Raw genomic sequence first — 20,856 nt, 5'->3', positions numbered from 1 at the left:
AGAAGAAGAAGAAGAAGAAGAAAAAGAAGAAGAAGAAGAAGAAGGAGGAGGAGGAGGAGGAGGAGGAGGAGGAGGAGGAAGAAAGAAGAAGGAGAAGGAGAAGGAGAAGGAGAAGAAAGAAGAAGAAAGAAGGAGGAGAAGGAGAAGGAGAAGAAGAAGAAGAGAATTAAGTCATCACCATAGTGGAGGCCTAGCAACTGGAGGCTAAAAACAATAACAATAATAACAATAGGTATTTATATAGTGAGCAGCTAGGTAACACAGTGGATAGAACACTAGACCTGGAATCAGGAATACCTGACTTCAAATCTGGCCTAAGACGCTCACTAACAACAAAAAATATATTCATTATCTCATTTGAGCCTCATAACATTCCTGGGGATGTCTTTCATTCTATATTCAAAGTACTAGCCTTCTTTCTCCCCATCTCTCTCTCTCTCTCTCTCTCTCTCTCTCTCTCTCTCTCTCTCTCTCTCTCTCTCTCTCAGTAATAACCAGCTGGAGCTCCATAAAGAACAACCTTCTAGCAATTGGTCTGCCCTAGAATGGAAAGGGTCTACACATTTTTGTGCTCTCTCTTCTCTCCCCACCCCCATCCCCATCCCCCTATATTCAGGTTGAGGCTGCACAGCCACTTGCCAAGGAAATTGCAGAATAGTTTCATGCTCTAGGTTGTGATTGGATCAGGCCTCTGAGTCCCCTTCTAACCCTAAGAGTCTATGACTTTTTAATATTGTTTAATATTTTTCAATGAGATCAACTTCACGATATAGAACGATGAACAAGGCACTAATGACAGCCTCAGCTGATCTCAGATCTGATGACCACTGAACTGATTTCCAATTCGCTCGTGCTCTCTCTCTCTCTCTCTCTCTCTCTCTCTCTCTCTCTCTCTCTCTCTCTCTCTCTCGTGCACATGTGCACACTCTCTCTTTCTTGCTCTCTCTATATATAATAATGATAGTAACTAGCATTTACATAGCACTTTAAAATTTGCAAAGTACTTTATAAATATAATCTCATTTTATCCTCACAGCATCCCTGTGCTATTATTATCCATTTTACAGATGAGGAAACTGAGGCTGAGAGATTACCTGACTTGTCCAGAGTCACACAGCTGGTTAAGTATCTGAGTCAGAATTTGAATTCAGGTCTTCCTGATTCTAAGTCCAGCACTCTATCCACAGTGCCACCAAGTTAAGTATGATGAGCAATAACTGTCAATGTTGCAGTCACAGGGGTAGGCAGTGGCACAGAGAGGGAGCAAAAGGACCATTCAAACAGTGATGCCCACACTTTCTTTTTATCTATTCCTCTTCCATCTCCCTAGTCACTCCCAAGGAAACTCACCCTATTTACAAAACCATTTTCACTGGGAAAAGATGACATGTAATGATCCCCATTTTTAAGGCATAAAAACCAAGGCAGAGGAATCAAACAGTGAGTTCAAATTCCGGCAATAAGTCAAAGATCTAGGAGTGTGACTACTGACTCCCACAGCAAAGCATTTTATCCCCTGCATTATTTCACTTTCTTCACCTTTTTAATGTATGGCTACATGTGTAAAATATGATCATCCTGAGTAGGGTAGAAAGAATGCTAGACTGGGGAGGGCTGGGAGACCTGGGTCCTAGACCTGGCTTCACCAATAACCACCCATGTGATCTTGGGCAATCCTTTTCTCTGGGACTATTTTCTCCTTTGTAAAATGAGAAATGAGCTACATGACCCCCAAATTGCCATCTACCTCTGACATCTGATGGGAGTATTCTCTGCATCTTTTCCCCATCATCTCCCAGGGATTTCCCCCTGAAAGAACACAGCCTGACTCTCCTGGAAGACACTTCTTAGTCATGATGATGGGGAGTGGGAGGGAGGGGGTGAGGCTGTCAATCACATTGAGAATGACACACACAAGGGCTAAAATAGGTGCAAAGATGATGCAGTGACAGTTCAAGCTTTGTCACAATTGCACCTGTACACGATGATTTGTTTCCATTCTCTGGAGGGGTGTATGTGTGTGTGTAGAGAATAAGAGTCTTGGAGAGGGGAGTAGTTAGAGTCACTGAGACTAGAATGTTGGGGAAGATCAAGGCCTTGAATAGAGGAGCAAAGGGTTCAGAGAAAGGAGGATTCATAGAGGAGAGGCAAGGTGGGATGGGGTTGGATCTGGTGTCAGATGGAGCTGGGTTCAGATCCCACTTTTGACACTTATTAGCTGTGTGACCCTGGGAAAGTCACTTAACTTTGATGATTCTCAGTTTCCCCATCTGTAAAAAAAATTAGGGAGTCAGATTCGATGGCCTCTAATGACCCTTCCATCTCTAAGGGACCTAAAAAGACATAAGATCCATCTACCTACCTTTGTATACTTCCAACATGAGAAGGGATCTCATTTTTAAAGATGTCCAAGGGGTCTGAGAAGATGGGTAGGGCTGCCCATGTATTTATCATGTACATAACCACAACATAGTGGAGGCATGTTGGTCTGGGCACAAGGCCTTTGGTCACCTTGATCCTAGAGGTTCTAGAGGGCGAGCCAAAAGTCCCAAAGGGGTTTGAATATTTAATAAATCCTTTATTTTTTGTTTTTAATTTATAATGCTATAGCATTATATACAGTATATATAGGAAATGAATTTATGTGTGAAAAATCAAATCTTGTCAATGGCAAAAAATTAAGAAAAATAATTTTCCAAAAATTATTAAAACATTGTGACTTTTGGCCTACCCTGTAGTTGGGACTAGGGGCAATTAGGTGGTGCAGTGGATAGAGCATTGGCCTTGAAGTCAGGAGGACCTGAGTTCAAATCCAGCTTCAGATACTTGACACTAGCTGTGTGACCATGGGCAAATCACTTAACCCTCATTGCCTGGCCAAAAAAAAAAAAAGAGAGAGAGAGATCACTTCTCACATTGGAAGTACATGAAGGCAGGTAGATGGATCTTATGTCTTTGTTTTTTTGTTTGTTTGGTTTGGTTTTTGTTTTTTTTGCAGGGCAATGAGGGTTAAGTGACTTGCCCAGGGTCACACAGCTAGTAAGTGTCAAGTGTCTGAGGTTAGCTTTGAACTCAGGTCCTCCTGAATCCAGGGCCAGTGCTTTATCCACTGCGCCACCTAGCTGCCCCCATCTTATGTCTTTTTTTTTCTTTCTTTCTTTTTTACTTAACCCCAGTTGCCTCAAACATCCAGGGCTATCTCCCCATTGTCCTGTTACTATATCTTGCCACTGGACCCAGATGTCTCCGGAGGAGAGAGTAAGGCTGGTGACCCTGCACTGCCTTTCCTCACTTAAATCCAGTTCATTGCAAGTCAATGACATTTGTCATGGTCCTCTTGGAGAATGAAGAACAAACAACAAGTTGGGACTAGTGGGAGACAAGTGGATTTCTATACAGAGATTTCATATTTCATCCTGGTGAGATTATTCTCCTCTACCAGTAAACCTTTGGAGTTGCTTTCCTGGATCACTCACCTTAAAGCCTATTGTGAATAGGAAAGACCAATGGATTTGAAGTGGAAATACCTGGATTGGATTACCAGTTTGCTACCTGCTATCTGTGACCCCTAGGCAGGTCACCAACTCTCTGGGCCTGTTTCCTCATCTCTCAAATGAGGGGGGCAAACTAGATAAAAGTTTCTTAATATTTTTAAGTCACAGAGTCCTTTGGCAGTGCAGGGAAATTTTTTTAATACCAAAAATAAAATGCAGAGGATCACAAAGGAAACCAATTAAATGAAATATTCATCAATATATTAAAAAATAATAAAAACAAGTTCAAGGACCCTAGGTTAAGAACCCCAGAACCTGAGCATCTGTGAGGACCCATCCAACTCCAAAGTTGGCAAGTTTCTTCCACTTCAATTTATAGCTTAAGAAACCGAGGCAAGTGACTTCCAGACATCACCCTTGTGAAGGACGAACAGCAGCAGCAGCAACACTCATCCTGCCAATCAGAAGCCAGAGTAGGCTGAGACTTCTGGGGCCACAGAGTAATAGCCAACAGCTTGGCCATCTGATTAGGGCTGTTTTTCCTTTGCTATTACTTGCCATTGAAAATAAAACCAAACCTGCTGGAAGGATCCAAGTCTCCTCCTATTTCAAAGGAGAACGTTGGGGACAGGAGAAGAAAAGTCATTAACTTGGCCTATTGGAAAGACATCAATTAACAAAGGCTTTCTGCCTGCCCAGGGCACTACTCCCAGAAACCTCAAGTGGGAGACAGTCCAGGTCAGCCAATGGCATTAAGGAGTGCTCTCCCTGACAGGCGAGTTATTCCAATTCAAACTATTCCATTGTGCCAAAAAGCATCTTGGCAATAATCTAAGTGATTTAAAAAAAAAAAACTCCACCTTTGCAGATTGAAGCATACTTTTTTACGCTTTCTGTCTTTCTTGTCTGTGTGTTTTCCTTTTGCAACATGGCTAATGTGGAAATATGTTTTGCATTATTTCATACGCATAATCAATATCACGTTGCTTGCCTTCTCAAGGAGGAAAAGAATTGGGAATTAAAAATTCATGTTAAAAATTTACATGTAATTGGGAAATATTTAATGAAATTTTATATATCTACCTATAGATATATATATTTTTAGAAATCTCTACCTTTGAAACCTGCAATTTGGGGAATGTCCCAGAGGTCACTAGTGCAAAATTATAACATCCTCTCCAAAACTGTGAGGAGTGGGTGAATTAGGCCAGTATGTTAGGTTATGGAAAGGCAAACAAAACCAGATTCTGCATCACACACACACACACACACACAGAATCATTTTCACTATTAATGTTATTATTCTTCCTTGGATAACAGCAAGGTCTCCAGTGAGCCTAAGGAAGAGTGTAGACCTTCCCAATGATACTTATCCATCACTACTATAAGGATTTTAAAAAGATAAATAAAAGCATGAAATTAGCCAAAGTGTCTCCCGTATAGAGACTCAAACACGTGATGAACCCGAGGTGTTTTTTTGTTTTGGGGGGTTTTGGGGGGGTGTTGCCGGGATGTTAAATAGTCCCCTTAATGTCTGGGGAAGAGTGGGGAGCCTGAAGGTGCTGAGAAGAGCTTCTTCGAGTCCTGGTGTGGGTTAAAAGCCCACCTTTCCTGGCCCCCACGTGGTGTGATTTTTAATGAGAGCACCAGATAAACAAACAGGCAGCATGGCGAGTTTGTTGTGACATGTGAGGCACTGAGCTCATTCTAGGCCGGGAGCAGCAGATAGTGTTATCTCAGCTTGAACTTCACTACCCACTTGGCCAGACGGTACCCCAAACTTCACCGAAGGCCAGGAGCCCGGACGCTGTTGGGCAAGTGAAGCCCTGGAAACAAAGGCAGCTGGGTTCGTTTTGCCCGGTTAGCCGAAAGCAGATGGGCGGCCACTCCGGGGAGCTCCCATTTAGAACAACTCCCTGCCTTGCCTTACCGATTTCCCCTCTTCTCCTGATCCCAAGAACATCGGTTCTCCGGACCGGGCTTTTCCCAGGCTTTTGGGCATGGGCAGAGTGACACTTTGGGACAGGGTGAGCTCAGGGCAAAAATGATGGTGAGTGAGGGTCCCCCCCCCATCATATCTCTGTAAAATGACCCTATGGCCTTGAAACAGCCCCCCAGCCCCACCCCTAGGAGGGCTTTTAGGGATGAGGACACCCCTGAAGGATCCTTTCATCCAGCAAGAAATAAATCACCGAGGAAAAACCCTAATGGCCTGAAACAAAGGCTGAAGGGACGTGGGTCGCCCGTGGGACCCCATCCTTCGCCCCCACCCCCTGCCTCCTTTTTGTCTGGACGTTCCACCCAGCAAGCTCCACAAGAGAGGAGGGGAGACGAGAGGGCAGGATCTGGGGGTGGGTCCTAGCCTCCAACCATCCAGTAAGGCTCATCCACCCCCGCCCACCCAGGGCTTCTAAACAAAGACAGCCGGCGTGGGTGTCCCTCCCGAGGCGATCCGACGGCACCCGCAGGCTGCTCCCGGGGGGTCAGAAGGGCGGGCCAGCCTGGGGCAAGGAACAGACTCAGCCCCGAAACGCCCCGATCGGGGACGAGGAAGGGAGACGAGACCCCTCCCTTTGCCGTGTCTAAAGGCAAATATCCCAGCAGTCTCCAGCTCGGGGAGGAGTATGGCCAGGAGGGGAGGGGAATGAAAAAGGGGTGGGAAGGAGGTGGGGGGGTCCTCGGATTTGGGTTCCTGTGACCCAGGGTTGCCCCGCTGGCGGCAGCATTTGATTAGTCCGTAGCCCGGGGAGCCTCCTTCTCCCCTGCCCCCTCCCCACCCTGACGCAGTGGTGCAGCCCCCATTTAAACCGGCCACGTAGCCGCCTCTCTCCCCCAGGCCCGAAGCCTTCCCCGAGCCCGCCTATCACTGTAGGAGCGGGAGGAGACTCCGGGAGCCCCTGACAGCCCCAGGGGCACCCAGACCAGACCCCGCCCCTGCGCCCTCCGCCCCCCTGGGCAGCTGCGGCCCCCGCACACACCTGGATTGCTCCTCCCTCGCCCCTAACCCTAGGCAAGAAAGGGAGCCTCCGTGAGTGGGGACCCAGGGCTCCCCCAGGGGGCTGGCACCTGCGAGGAGGAGGAGGGCGGCGGCTAAGGGGCAGTGAACGGGTAAGTCCCTTCCCCCCTCCAGAACCCCGACTCGGACACCCCCCTTCTCTCCTAGGGAAACTCGGACCCCCGGCAATGAATCTCTCCCCTCCGTCTTAGACCTCGGTAGGAGATGCCCAGCCTTGCCTCGCCCTCCCCATCTCCCTCCCGCGGCCCCGTATGTTAGCGCCGCCCAGCCAGCAGGCTGAGAGCTTTCCCGCCGCCGCGCGTTTGGCTTGGCTTGTCAGCCTGAGGGCTCCATCCCTTCACCCCGGCCCCGCGCGCCCACCCGCGGCAGCCCGACGGGGCTACAATCTCCTTAGTTCTCTCTCTCTTTTTAGCCCGCCCTTCTCCCCAGCCCCGCGCCGCATCCCTCCCCTGCTATTGTTCTCCCGGAGAGAAGGCACCCATCTGGTTTGGGGGCGGCGGCGACGGGGGCGGGGTGGGGCCGGCGCTGGCTCGGGTTTGCCGGGTGACATTGTGCGGACGCCACGCGCGGCTGCTCCTCGGGTGCCGACTCCAGGGGCAGGACGCTCAAGAGAAGTCTCCTTTGTTTCGAGTGGGGAGGGTGCGGGGGTTGGTTTTCCCCGCTGCAGCTGAGGTTATTTCGTCTTCAACCCCACCCCTCCTCCTCCTCCCCCCAGTTCACCCCATCTACGCGACCAGGTTTCAGCCGCCTTTTGTGGGTTCGCATTCATGCAATTGGTGGATTCTTTTTGGAAAGCCCACGAGGTGGCTACTTATCTGCACTGACTAGTCAGAGAGCCAGCTTCACTCGCTCCTAGCTCGCTGCGCTCCCGGCCGTGCCTGTCGCCTCGCCTCGGGCTGGGCACCGCCGGGCATCGCTGGGCACTGCTGTTCACTCCCTCCTTCCTCGCTGTCAGGCTGCCCGAGGCGTCTCTCCGTCTCTGTCTCCCGAGACTCCGCTGCCTTTCCTCAGTAGCTTTGCCCCTGACGCTTTGGGGCACCTGTTGTGGGCAGGGAGAGCAGAGATGAAGGTCCTGGGACATAAGATAGAGTTGTTAACAGGTAAATGTTACAGTTCGGGTGTGTGTGTGTGTGTGTGTGTGTGTGTGTGTGTGTGTGTGTTTAATTTATTATTGACCCTAACTGTGGTCTCTTTCTGGGGATGGAAAAGGTTGTTAATTACTTTCCCTGAGGACTTGCTAGTTTCACCAGGTCCTGCCCTAGCCAAGGTTGTCTTGGTGGCCAGATTAGCCCTATCCTAGGTGCCGGCTGGTTCTTAGTGTATAAAAGCTGCTGTGCTTTGGCTGGGGGGGGGGGGGGGGGGGGGGAGAGAGAGAGAAGGTATCGTGTTATATTTGCTCTAACATTGGGGGCGGTAGGGAGGAAGATAGATTGGGGAAATGAAGGCTGATAACTAGCAGAAAGGTACTTCACCCACGGCGATCGTAGCTAGGAGTAGGTCGGGCAGATTAACTCTGTCGACCTGGAGGACGTGACTTTTCCCAGCTTTCCTCCATCCTTCCTTTTGTATTTATTTAAATTCAATTCAGACATTCTTAATCGGCTGGTACAAGAGAACCGTGGGCACAAAAGTGAAAAATGGAATAGTCTATACCCCTAAGGAACACGTAAAAACAACAATGATAATCATAGCTAGCGTTTTTATATCACTTAAAACGCTCTGTATTTGTCATCTATTTGATACTCACAAAAACCCTGGGACATAGCATTGTCTCCACTTTACATGTGAGGAAATTGGCACAGAGAAATGAAGTGATTAACCCAGGATCACACAGCTAAGTTAGTATCTGAGGCAGGATTTGAATTTAAGTCTTCCTGACTCCAGGATGACATGTCACTAACTTGGAAGAACCCAAATAAATAAGATCCACCATGGCCCCTTGCTAGTCAGAGCCTTGAAAACCAAGGGTCCGATGTCTCTGACACCCAGGTTACTTTTAGGATCCCTGTCACAGGTACATTACCTCTTCCCCACCCCCTCCTCCAGAGACTTCTGGGTACTGAGCCTTTTCCTTGGGTAACCTTTATCTAGTGCTTTAAAGTTTTGCAAAGGACTTTACAAATGTCCTGACCACTATCTTCCTTAGGCAAAAAGTTTCTTGTGGTGAGCAGAATCTGAATAACTCCTAGGGAAACTGGATTTTGCTGGTCATGGGAATGAGTGATTTGGTGGACATGACCAATGACGAGATTGTTAGATCCTTGTAATTGAGGGATTTTACACACACACACACACACACACACACACACACACACACACACATCAGGAGCCTTCTGATCCCCTCCCCTAGATACACATTACAGATAGACCTCCTAGCCTAATAGGAAAAACCCAAGAACCTAGTGGCCAGGATGGAGAGATCCAAACAAAGGCAAAAACCTCCAAGACCTTTAGCAGCTCTCTGGTTTCTGATTGCTGATGCTGGTCCTCCCATGAAATCGGGTGCTCTTTCTCCCCACCCCCCACCCCCTGAACTTAAAGGGACTATAAAGCAAGCTGTTAAGACTTGGAGAGAGAAGGAGGGAACAGGAGAAGAGATCACTTGAACAGTGAGACCCCTGGCAATGCCCCCTCCTTTTGCCCTAGGCTGAGGAAGACCCCTCCAGCAGAGAGAAGCCTTCTTCCACACACAGGGGCATGGAATTCCAAAATGGGGGAAATGCAAGCAAACCTCTCTCTTTAGAAACAAAAGGAGTTTGCTAGGAGGATCTCCCCATCTCCCTCCCATGGCAAATCTCACCAGTATTTGTTTCTCCAATATCACTTCCTTCCCTTCTCATTGAATGAAGGAAGGTTCAGGAGCAATTTCTCTGGTTTTTAGGTGAGATTCAAAGGCAGGAGGACTGAGAAGAGGGGCTCTGGGGTTTTCCAGAGATGAACAAGGCGGCGTTTTTCGGAACTGAGGTTAGCAATGGAGAAAGACATCCTCCCTGGCTACCGATGATATAGTTGTCGTTTTGCAATTTATTCCAATTTCAAGAACTAATGCTTTGGAGCCTAAGCAGAAGTTTGTCGGCAACCGGAGAGAGAGAGAGAAGGGCCCCCTGCTTTATTTTAGAACCTCTATACTGGGAGTCAAAACTCCTGGGTCCCAATTCTAGTTCAGGGATCCAAAGAGTACAGCTGGGTCCCGTTTAGTGTGCATAATGAAGAGTTCACATTATTAGAATATATACTGCCTATTTGCATTGGGCTAGAACCAATGACCATTTTTCACATAATTGTAACTTCAAATACTACAAAATCGAATCCATTTGACCACTTCAGGGAACTCGTTATTTCCTGTAATAGGGGCCTAGCTGTATTTCTTTCTTTCCTCATTAATGGGGTGGTGATGGTAAAAAATGCCTCTAAAATTCTTTGTGTGCTTAAGTGAGTATCTTTATGAGAAATAAAGCCTAATGGGACCCTCTTACATCACTGGTGTGGAAGAGGACAAACACTGAGGGAGAGATTTTCAACTAACGAGCATTTTACTAAGTGCTGCTGAAACAAGGGGAAAAAAAACAACAACAAAATCAGTCCTTGCCCTCAAGGGGCATGCATTCTAATACATTGTATAATGTAGTATAGGAGAAGGAACAGTTGGTTTTTGGAGTCTGAGGACCTGAGTTTGAATCCTGACTTGGACAGTAAATATCTGAGTGATGCTGGACAAGTCACTTCATTTCTCTTGGTCCCAGCTTCTTCCTCTGTAAAACTAGGAGCTGAGATTAAGAGGCTTCTGAGGCCCCTTTTGACATTAAATCTAGATCCCGTGGTCTGAGTGGTGTGGCAGAAAGGACACTCACTAGGCCAGAAATCAAAGGGGGCTTGGTTTGAGTTCCAGCTCCGGGTGACCCCGGACAAGTCATTTTAAGTCTCACCTCTGCCTCTTAGCACTTTTGTAAACTCGGCAAATCATTTCACCTTTCTGGGCCTCAGTTTCCTCATCTGTAAAATGGGAGATAGTAATGTCTGCCTCCTGGGGCTGATGGACACAAGGTACTTTTGTCAGCCTTTCAAACACCACGTAAGTGTGCTCTGGCTTTTCATCATTTTTGTTAAGGAATGTAATTTAACCCTCAGTTAATGTTATTACAGGGATATGCTATGTTACTGTATGTGCCAGATAAACTAAAAAGAATACTCTTGCCTCAGGCACCTGTCAGTTTAAAACTTAAGGAATTCTCTGTGTCTATCTCTCTCCCTCTGCTTCCCTCTCCCTCTCCATCTCTTCTCTTCCCTTCTCTCCATGTATATCTTCTCCCTCTCTCCTCTTTCTTTATCTTTTTCCCCCTTTCTCTGTCTCTTCCCCTCTTCTTCCTCTCTCTTTGTCTCTCTCCCTCCTCCTTCTTTCCCCCTCCTTCTCTCCCCTCCCTCCTTCTCTCCCTTCTTTCCCTCCTCCCCCTCCTTCCTTTTCCCCCTCCCCTTCTTTCTCCTTGCCTCTTTCCTTCCCTTCTCACTATCCCTTTTTCTGTCTCTCCCCCTCCTCTCTCTCTATCTTTCTCTGTCTCTCTGTTTCTCTCCCTCTATTTTTATCTCTTTCCTTCTCCCTCCATTCCTCTCTCTTTCTCTCTCTATCCATGTTCTAATGGCTCTGAGCAGTCTCTGATTCTTTGTTCCCCTCAACGCTTTTCTTCCCTCTAACTTCCTAAACTTTACCGACTTTCACGTTACTATCCAGAATCCAATCAGCTCTGTCACTAACCACTTCCCAGGCTGGTTGCTAGGCACAGTGAACATGTTGGGATAAAACCAACTAGGAGATACAATGGATAGGGTGAGTGCTGGGTCTGGAGTCAGGGAGATGTAAATTTAAATGTGGCCCCAGACACTTATTACTTGTGTGCCCTTGGGCAGGTCACTTCCCCTCCGTCTGCCTCTATTTCCTTATCTGTAAAATGAGTATAAGAATAGCACCTATCTTCTAGAGTTGTTGTGAGGATCATATGAGTCAGCATTTGTAAAGTGCTTTCAGGAAACAATGAATATGAACTTGGCCAGACTTCAGGAGATAGTGGAGGACGGAAGAACCTGGTGTGCTGAGGTCCCTGGGGTCATGAAGAGTCCAACAAGACTAAACAATAACAACAACAACAAACAAAAGATAAGCAGTCACTCCCCTGCTGTCTTCTCTCAATGCCCAATCTATGGCAGAGGAGTGGTCCGAGGTTCAGCCACCATTTCAGTTTTCTTCATCCTCTGCCCTAATCACAGAACTTAAGAGCCACAAGGGCTCTAAAGGATCATCTCATCCGAACTCCTTTTATAGTTGAGGAAACCAAGCCCCAGTTAGGGAAAACGATTTGTGCTTGGTGTCTACAGCAGGAAATTGCTGCACTGAGATTCAAAGCCAGGTCCTCTGACCCAAACCCAATGTTCTTTCCGTTGGATTTTCCTTGGCGTAGTAACGTTTTGCCTTCTAGCACCCTGACTCTGCACTAACCTTGCAGGGAGGTGGGAGGCTGAGCCCACGTTCATAATACTAGCTTCCATTTATTTCCATGTCACAGTGAATGATAACAGGGCTCTCTCTCCAGTACCAACTCTTGGAGGTAAGACAGTACAACTATTATCATTCCACTTTTGCAAATGAAGTAACTGAGGCGCAGAGAGGTAGGTGGAATAACTCATCCTTGGCCACAGAGCTCATAAACATCAGAACCAAGATTGAAACATAGCTGGTCTTACTCCAAGCCCAACACTTTCCCCAGTATACCAGATTATCACACGCAGGCAGGGCCATGGACACCTGATGGGAGGCAGATGGTACCAGAGAGCTTGAGTCATTCTGGCCCAATCAGGGAAGGCCTCTGAGATGTAGTGTTGTAGCGGGAAGCATCCTAGGTTTAGAGTCAGGACCTGGGTTTGAATCTTAGGTTTCCCACTTACTACCAGTGTGACCTTGGACAAATCACTTAACCTCTGTTCATTCTATAAAATGAAAGGATTGGACTATATGGCCTCTGACGACACTTCCAGTCTAAAACTCTGGTCATAGACAAGCATTTCTCTCTAGAGCCAGGGAAGCTACTCAAAGACTATTCATGAACATCATCTGTCTGAGATGTCATGACACAAGTACCAAGCTTCCCACAGAATGCTGGTTAGACTCTGTGTTCAGAAACAAAAGTGCTAGCAAAGCCTGCTGTCATCCCATTAATAGGATGAAGGAATTCTACTGCACACCACCCTTTGTTCTAGTCTCTCTATAATCCTGTACTCTGTGATCCTATTTGCCTCTCTCTCTTACACTATCCTATCTCCAGCTTACTCTGGAGGCTGGCATCTTGGGGCGGGGTTGGGGGGGAAGATCTGTTTATGATCAGATAAAGTTCTGGAAGATAGCTGTAGGTTCCTTAAGAGGAAGGTTAGCCCTCCCACACCCATCTATTGCTCTTTTCTCACCACCACCACCCCCAGAAAACTGCTCTACTATGGATGTCCCTGCTTGTCTAACCAATAGAAATTATACACCTAGTGTGTGGCATAGTGGTCCAGTGGAAAGGGCACAACCACTTTTGATGGACTAATCCTTTTGGTCTTTGATACTCATGTGGACTTGTGGGAACAGGGAAATGTTGGAGAATTTATGTTTTTCCTCTTCAGCCCTTTCCAGTGGTTAGAAACCAAGGCTAGCTTGGGAGATATAATGAGAGCCTGGGGGATTATCATCCTTGATAGCTGTAGGAAATGAATAAGACTTTGATTCTAGCCCCTGGAAGATCATAGCTTCATGGAATCATCTGGGTCAGAGTTCAGAGGCAATCAGCCAGTTTGGGGTCAGGAAATGGGGACAAATTAATTTTCTCTACTTGAGCACTACCTTTTCAAGATGTTTTGGGATCAGAAAGAACTTAAGAATGGCAGAGTTGGGGTTCCATAATGATCCCTTAGGTCAGGTAGGTGATGCAGTGGATAGAGCACCAGACCTGGAGTCAGGAGGACCTGAGTTCAAATCCAGTCTCAGACTCTTACTAGCTGTGTGACCCTGGGCAAGTCACTTAACTCTGTTTGCCTCAGTTTCCTCATCTGTCAAATGAATGGAAGAAGGAAATGTTAAACCAGTATAGTAGCTTTGCCAAGAAAACTCCAAATGGGGTAATAAAGAGTTGGACTTGACTGAAAGTACTGAACAACAATGGTCCCCTGGGAACCTAAGGATAGACAGTTGGAAATATTTTTAAATGAGCTTAACATATGATAATAAACCTGCTTTCCCAGGGTTTGTTTGGAACACAAACTCCATTTTAACTCGTATGACTATGCCCCTGGAGGCAGAGCGTGGAGCCCTGGGCAGCCTCACAAACAGCATCCAAACCATATTTGGTTGGGACCTGAGATGTTTGTGACTGTGCTATTTTGAAACTCTAAGTTAGGGAAGAAATTTTTTGTGTTTTTTAAAATTCAATTAAAATTTTTTTCCAGGCAATTAAAGTTGGAAAGAACACTGGAAAATCTGGCCTTAGACACTTGACACTTACTAGCTGTGTGACCCTGGGCAAGTCACTTAACCCTCATTTCCCTGCAAAAAAAAAAAAAAAAAATCTGATGCACAGCAGAATTCAGGAAAGAACACTGGATTGGGTGCCTGTCAGAGGTCCTGGATTAGAATCCCAGTTCAATTATTTAACTATGTGTGTGACCTCAGGTAAATCATTTCATTTCTCTGGGACTTGGTCTCTTTTATCAGTAGAAGGAGAGAAGTGAACCAGAGGATCTCTACATTTCCATCCATCTCCAAATCATGTGAGTCTAGTACTAAGGACTCCAAAGTCAAGATATAAAAATAGTGGCATTTTCCAGGAAATAGCATTTTTTAAAAAACTAACCTCCTTTCCTCTCACATTTGCTTCTTCTCAACTTCCCTATTTCTATTGAAAGTCTAAGCACTGGGGCAGATAGGTGGCACAGTGGAAAAAGCACCGGCCCTGGATTCAGGAGGACTTGAGTTCAAATCCGGCCTCAGATACTTGGCACTTACTAGCTATGTGACCCTGGGTAAGTCACTTAACCCTCATTACCCTGCAAAAGAAAAAAAAGAGTCTAAGCAGGTACAAGCTCCAAATCTTAGAACCCTTGGTTCTGCCCTCTTCTTCCCTCTCCACATCCAGTTGGTCTCCATGTCCTGTCAATTGCATCTCTACACCATCTACTGCATCTTCCCTCTCTTCTCTTCCCACATGGCGCTACCCTAGTGCAGCCCTTCATCACCTGGATGGTCGTTGCCTCTAAGCCAGTCTCCCTGATGCCTGACCTTCCCCCGCCAACCCATCCTTTACCCAATCTTCCTAGTATGCAGGTCTGGTCTGAGCACTCTCCTGCTTCAGCATCTTCAGTGACTCCCTATTGCCTGTAGGATAAAATCGGCTCTCTTTAGCTTGGTGTTTAAGATCCTTCCCAGTCTGGCTCTGCCCTCATTTCCTACTCGCCTCTACACACTTTACATTCCACCCACCCTGGACTGTGCGCATTGCTCTCTGAGCTCAGAATAGAATACCACCCCCTGCCACTGCTCATTGCACACCATCCCTATGTATATATGCATCCCCATACACACACACATATATATACATACATATATAATGTGTGTTTATGTGTATATATGTATATAGTGTTGCATACATACATATATATGTATATACATATGTGTGTGTATATATATGTGCATACATACATACACACACATGCACACACTCTCTACTCCTCATCAACTTTTAGAATACTTCTCTTTGATTAAGGTTCAGTTAAGATGCTTCCTCTGATTCTTCACACACACACACACACACACACACACACACACACACACACACACCCCTGAAATTGTTCACCCCCTCTCCAAATTGAGGTTTTCACATCTGGATCTCTCCTTTGTCCCCGTTCAGCATTTGTATTATGGAGACAGGGAAGTGAAGAGAGATGTCAGGAAGAGTCGAGTTGGAATCCTGCCTTAGACACTTACTAGCTGTATGACCCTGGGCAAGTCACTTAACCGCTGCCTGCCTCAGTTTCCTCATCTCTAAAATAGGAATAATAGTAGCACCTACTTCCAAGGAATGTTGTGAGAATCACATGAGATGACATAGATGATGTTTTGCAAATCTAAATGTGTCATAAAAATAATACTTGTTATTGTTGTTATTATCATTATTAATCTATTTCGTGCCCCTTTCCACTAAAATATAAGGTCCTTGAAGACAGGAACTGTATCTTTAAAAAAAAAAAACTTTGTGTTTCTCAACCATGAATATAGTAGGTGTTTACTTTATTGAATTGAATCGGTCATCTCAATTCTCTACAGCATTAGCCCTGGGATTTAGGCTCCCAGCCTTTCATCTCTCTCTCTCTCTCAGAGGGTCATAAGATAATAGGATGTGGGCCCAGAAAGTATATTAAGATGTCATTATCCCAACTTATTTTAAGACTCTGCTCAAGAGCCCTTCCTGGTCTCTGCAGCTGCTGTGGCCTTCCCCACTAAGGTTCCCCTCCCTCTACTCTCTATCTCATATGATCTGATTTTATATATGTGTGTGTGTGTGTGTCCATATGGCTATATGGCTATCTATGTATATGACTTATCCCTGTTGTTGCCTATCTTCATATAACCCGGAATGTAGCACGTCTTAGCACTTAATAATGCACATTGATAGATTGAGTAATCCTGTGTTCCACTCCCCCTCACTTTACAAATGACAAAACTGAGTCCCAGAAAGGGGCAGGGGTTTGCTCACCCTCGCGTGTCTGAGACCTTTCTGGTGGTGCCGCTTTGCTAAGTAACCCAAGGAGTGGTAAATCCAACGCTGACGTAGACCATGCTCCAAATTGGTCAGGAAAAAGAGACTGGTTCTGCTCCTTCTGGGTTCTTGTATGTCAGCATAGCACAGGAGCACGGTGCTTTGAAGGCCAAGGTCACTGCTTCAGTGCCCACAAGGGCTACCATTTCATATCCTGTGCACTTAAGTGAGTGGGGTCTGAGTGTGTTTCCCAGGAACCCTCCAGGGCACAGACAAAATGTCTTCATCCTTTGGCACCTTCCCCCAGTGCCTGATAGAAAACCTTTGCCCAATAAAGATTTGTTGAGTCAATTAATTTATGAATAAATGACACAATTAAGCAACAACGTTGGACGAGTCCCTGATAATCTCCCAAACTGTCCAGTGGGGCTACCACAGGTGTGGCGTTTAGAATTATATGTGGTCACCTTATTTCTGTCCCAAGTTTAGGGAAAATTAGCTGGGGTTTCTAATATATTTGTTACTTATAAATTAGAAGCTTTAGCACCAGTTTTGGGCATTAAGCATTTATTAAAGTAAACCAAGTATTAGTAAAGAGAGAACACTTGGCTCAGAAAGTTAAGAAAAGGCCTATCTAGCTTCGAGCTCAGCCTGGCCTGCTTCTTCCTCCAAGTCTTCCACCACAAGTCCATCAGAGAGCCTAACTGTGAGTGGAAGCTCCTCTGGGTCCGGAGGAGAGGTGGCCCTTCCACACTGCTCAAAGATAATAGGCTAGCATCCTTCAAATCTATTGGTTTACTGGACTTGAGGGTGGTCCATAAGCAGAATGTGCCGTGGTCAGAGTTCAGAGAACACCCCCCACCCTCCCCACCCACCCCCCACCCCGCCAGGCCTTCAGGTAGGTGTGGTTCCAATCAAGTTAACTCCAAGTGAGTTAATCAGCAAAGTCAATCCCAGTATTATCCTCCCGAGTGGAATCTCTGGGTGTCTCAAAATCTATTAACCTCTCACAAACCTCCCTGTGCTTCATTAAGAAACATAGTTTCCCTAAATGAAGCAAGAATATTACAGATACTTATAAAGGGTTCTATGATGACTAACAGTGTAAAGAGGAATGAAAAGAGAGAAGAGAATTTGAGTGAAACTTTGACAAAAAAAAAACTAAAGGGGGCAGTCCCCTTTACAGGGTCATAAGACTTAGAGCTGGAAGGGACCAGGAATAACTAAGGGCTAGAAGTCTATGGCATTTTGAGGTGACAAAGTACTTGACAAATATTAAAATAATGATGATTGATGATAATTATAATTAATGCACTAAGTTTTGCAAAAAAGTGCTTTGCATATATTATTTCTTTTTCTTTTTCTGCGGGGCAATGGGGGTTAAGTGACTTGCCCAGGATCACACAGCGAGTGTCAAGTGTCTGAGGCCGGATTTGAACTCAGGTCCTCCTGAATTCAGGGCTGGCACTTTATCCACTGTGCCACCTTGCTGCCCCCTGCATATATTGTTTCATTTGAGTCTCCCCCAAACCCTCACAGGCAGATGCTGTCATTCTCTTCCCATTTTACAGATGAGGAAACTGAGGCTGAGAGGATAAGATAGACTTGTCCAGGGTCATATAGCTAGGAAGAATCTGAGGCAGAATTTAAATTCAGGTCTTCCTTACTCCAGCTTTAGTACTATTTGCTGTGATCTAGATCCCCCCATAAAAAAGGGATAGGGTCTAGAATTGTGACTTCACTGGTATCAGGAAATGCTCCTTCCGCCAAAGCAGATCACCACCTTCCCAGCAAGGTGTGTTCCTGGAGAACTACCTGGAACTCTCAGAGGTGAAGTCACTTTTCCCAGGTGGTACAGCTACCATGTATGAAAGGTAAGACTTGAACACAACTCTTCTTGCCTGTAAGGGAAGCTCTCTATCATCTATACTACATTGCCTCTTAGTTAAGTAACTTTCTTGAGGTCACACAGAGAGTAAGTGGGAAAACCGGAATTGGAACTCAGGATCCTGGACTCCAAATTCATTGCCCTTTCCACTACACAATGTTTGCCTCCTCTCTGAGGCATTTTTGTTGTTCAGTCATTTTTTAGCCGTGTCCAACTCTCCGTGACCCCATTTGGTATTCTCTTGGCAAATATACTAGAGTGGTTTGCCATTTCCTTCTCCAGCTCATTTGACAGATGAGAAAACTGAGGAAAGCAAGGTGAAGTGTCTTGCCCAGGGTCACACAGCTAGTAATCATCTAAGTCAGATTTGAACTCAGGTCCTCCTGACTCCAGGCCTGGTACCACTGTACCACCTAGCTGCCCTCTGAGACACTAGCCATGCAAAAAATGTGTGCGTGCTCTTTCACATCAGTCAATCCATAAACATATTAAGCACCTACTATGTGCTGAACACTGAGATTACAAAGACAACAATGAGACAGCCACTGCCCTCAAGGAGCCCACATTTACTTGAATATAATAAAGTATTAATCACTACCATAGACTACATTAAAAACACAAACTGGAGCCCTCTTTAAAATGTAACCCTAATAAGGGCTATTTGCATATGTCAAAGTTGATTTTGTCCAGGGGCAGCTAGGTGGCGCAGTGGATAAAGCACTGGCCTTGGATTCAGGAGTATCTGAGTTCGAATCCAGCTTCAGACACTTGACACTCGCTGTGTGACCCTGGGCAAGTCACTTAACCCTCATCGCCCTGTTTAAAAATATATATATATATATATTTTGTCCAGTGACATTTGGGGAGTTGTTTGGTTCCACAGTAGGGTTGTGTGGTGGCTCTCTTTGGCCAGGCTGATACAACCCACAAAATGGGAAATCTTGAGGAATGTAGATGACATGATGAAGTAGCAGTTTAGACAATAGGAGGGTCCAAGGTTCGAAACTCGACTCTGCGTTCATGACAAAGCTTGCTCGTGCTTTCTTTCCATTTGTCCTTGAATGAGCTGTTTCAGTTGTCCTTGACTTTGAGGGAGAGGTGGTGAAGGAGGAGGCACACTATGGCCAAGCCAAGGCAAGCTGAGCCAAGCACGTAGGTTTTCCTCCTCTAAAGTGATTAGAGGCCCTGGCTATAAATAGATGGGGAGAGCATCTGGGGAGTGTCGAGCGGGACTGCTCACTTTGCCAGCTTAAAAAAAAAAACCAGGAGCTGCCCAAACTGAAATTTGTTTTTAAGAAATAGAAATGTTCGGGGCAGCCAGGTGGCACAGTGGATAGAGCACTGGCCCTGGATTCAGGAGCACCTGAGTTCAAATCCGGCATCAGACACTTAACACATACTAGCTGTGTGACCCTGGGCAAGTCACTTAACCCCAATTGCCTCACAAAAAAAACCAAAAAAGCAAAATAAAACAAAAAAGAAATAGAAATGTTCCAGTTCCTACTGGCCACTCCAGACTATCACTGGGCTCATCAGTGGCTTCTCAGGTGATTTGGGCCAAGAGTAGCAGAGAAGGGACCTAAGACACCATCTAGTCCAGCCCCCCATTTTCCAGAAGAGCAAACTGAGTTCCAGAGAAGAAAATGGCACTGCCTGGGGTCTCAGCTAAACCAAAGGCAGAGCCTGGACTCAATCAGAACTTTTTTTTTTGGGGGGGGGGTGAGGCAATTGGGGTTAAGTGACTTGCTCAGGGTCACACAGCTAGTGTCAAGTGTCTGGGGTTGGATTTGAACTCAGGTCCTCCTGAATCCAGGGCCGGTGCTCTATCTACTTTGCCACCTAGCTGCCCCTTCAATCAGGACTTGGCTGATTCCCACACCTAGTGTGGGAACTACAGTGAAGCTCAAAGGTGTTAAAGTCCAGGAGATGAATTATGATCATACAACTGAACTGTGTTCCTAGAAGTCCAGGATTTTGTGATAAGTGAGTTTAAATATATGGAAGGGCATTCAAGTGAGAAGTTGGTCAGCCTTTATGGAAGGTCTTATGGTGCAAGAGATTAAAATAAAATTAGAAAGCACAGTGTGTGACTTTGAGAAGCCTCCAGTCATAGGTCACTGGGCATGAGATTTAGAGTTCAAGGGTTCATGTAGCCTTTTGGACATGAGCAGCATTCAATGGTGAGCAAAGCAGTATTCCAGAAGGTGACTTTGCTTCTTGCCCAACGGCTTCATGCCCTTGGCCATTTGCAAAAGACAAGAGTCACAGCGCCATGCCTTCCCCCCTCATCACGGTCTGCTCAAGAGTTTGTCAAGTCAAGAAGCATTTATTAAGCACCTTTGGTGTATAGGGACCAGGTGTAGGGCTGGGAATGCAAAGATAGGCAAATACACAAAAGAAGACAGGGACAGAAGGGATTGTGTTGCTTTAAGAAATAGTGTCTGGGGCAGCTAGGTGGCGCAGTGGATAGAGCACCGGCCCTGGATTCAGGAGGACCTGAGTTCAAATCCTGCCTCAGACACTTAACACTTACTAGCTGTGTGACCCTGGGCAAGTCACTTAACCCCAATTGCCTCACAAAAAAAAAAAAGAGATAGTGTATGACAATAGAAATGGCCTGAAAACCTATCACCATAAAGGAGAAGCCTCTTTAGAAAGAGCTTTTAAAAAACAGAATGTGGT

General features: G+C 46.0%; 1 protein-coding gene across 3 annotated transcripts in view; it reads left to right on the top strand.

Annotated features, from left to right (window-relative positions):
* Positions 1–6,210: 6,210 nt before the first annotated feature.
* NDRG4 (NDRG family member 4) overlaps positions 6,211–20,856 on the top strand; it is a 77,710-nt gene continuing 63,064 nt past the window's right edge. The window contains exon 1 of one of the 3 annotated variants that reach the window (XM_043989318.1): positions 6,211–6,602. Coding sequence is in view for 2 of the 3 variants with exons in the window: in XM_043989317.1 (XP_043845252.1) it covers positions 7,574–7,610 (37 nt within the window). In the remaining variant the exon portion in view is untranslated. Of the gene's footprint in view, positions 6,603–7,106; positions 7,611–20,856 lie in introns of those variants that run through there. The other 2 variants (XM_043989317.1, XM_043989316.1) reach the window with 2 other exon arrangements.

This window comes from Dromiciops gliroides, chromosome 2 (genome assembly GCF_019393635.1).
Source record: "Dromiciops gliroides isolate mDroGli1 chromosome 2, mDroGli1.pri, whole genome shotgun sequence".
Lineage (NCBI taxonomy): Eukaryota > Metazoa > Chordata > Mammalia > Microbiotheria > Microbiotheriidae > Dromiciops > Dromiciops gliroides.
This window is presented reverse-complemented; position numbering and strand designations above follow the sequence as displayed.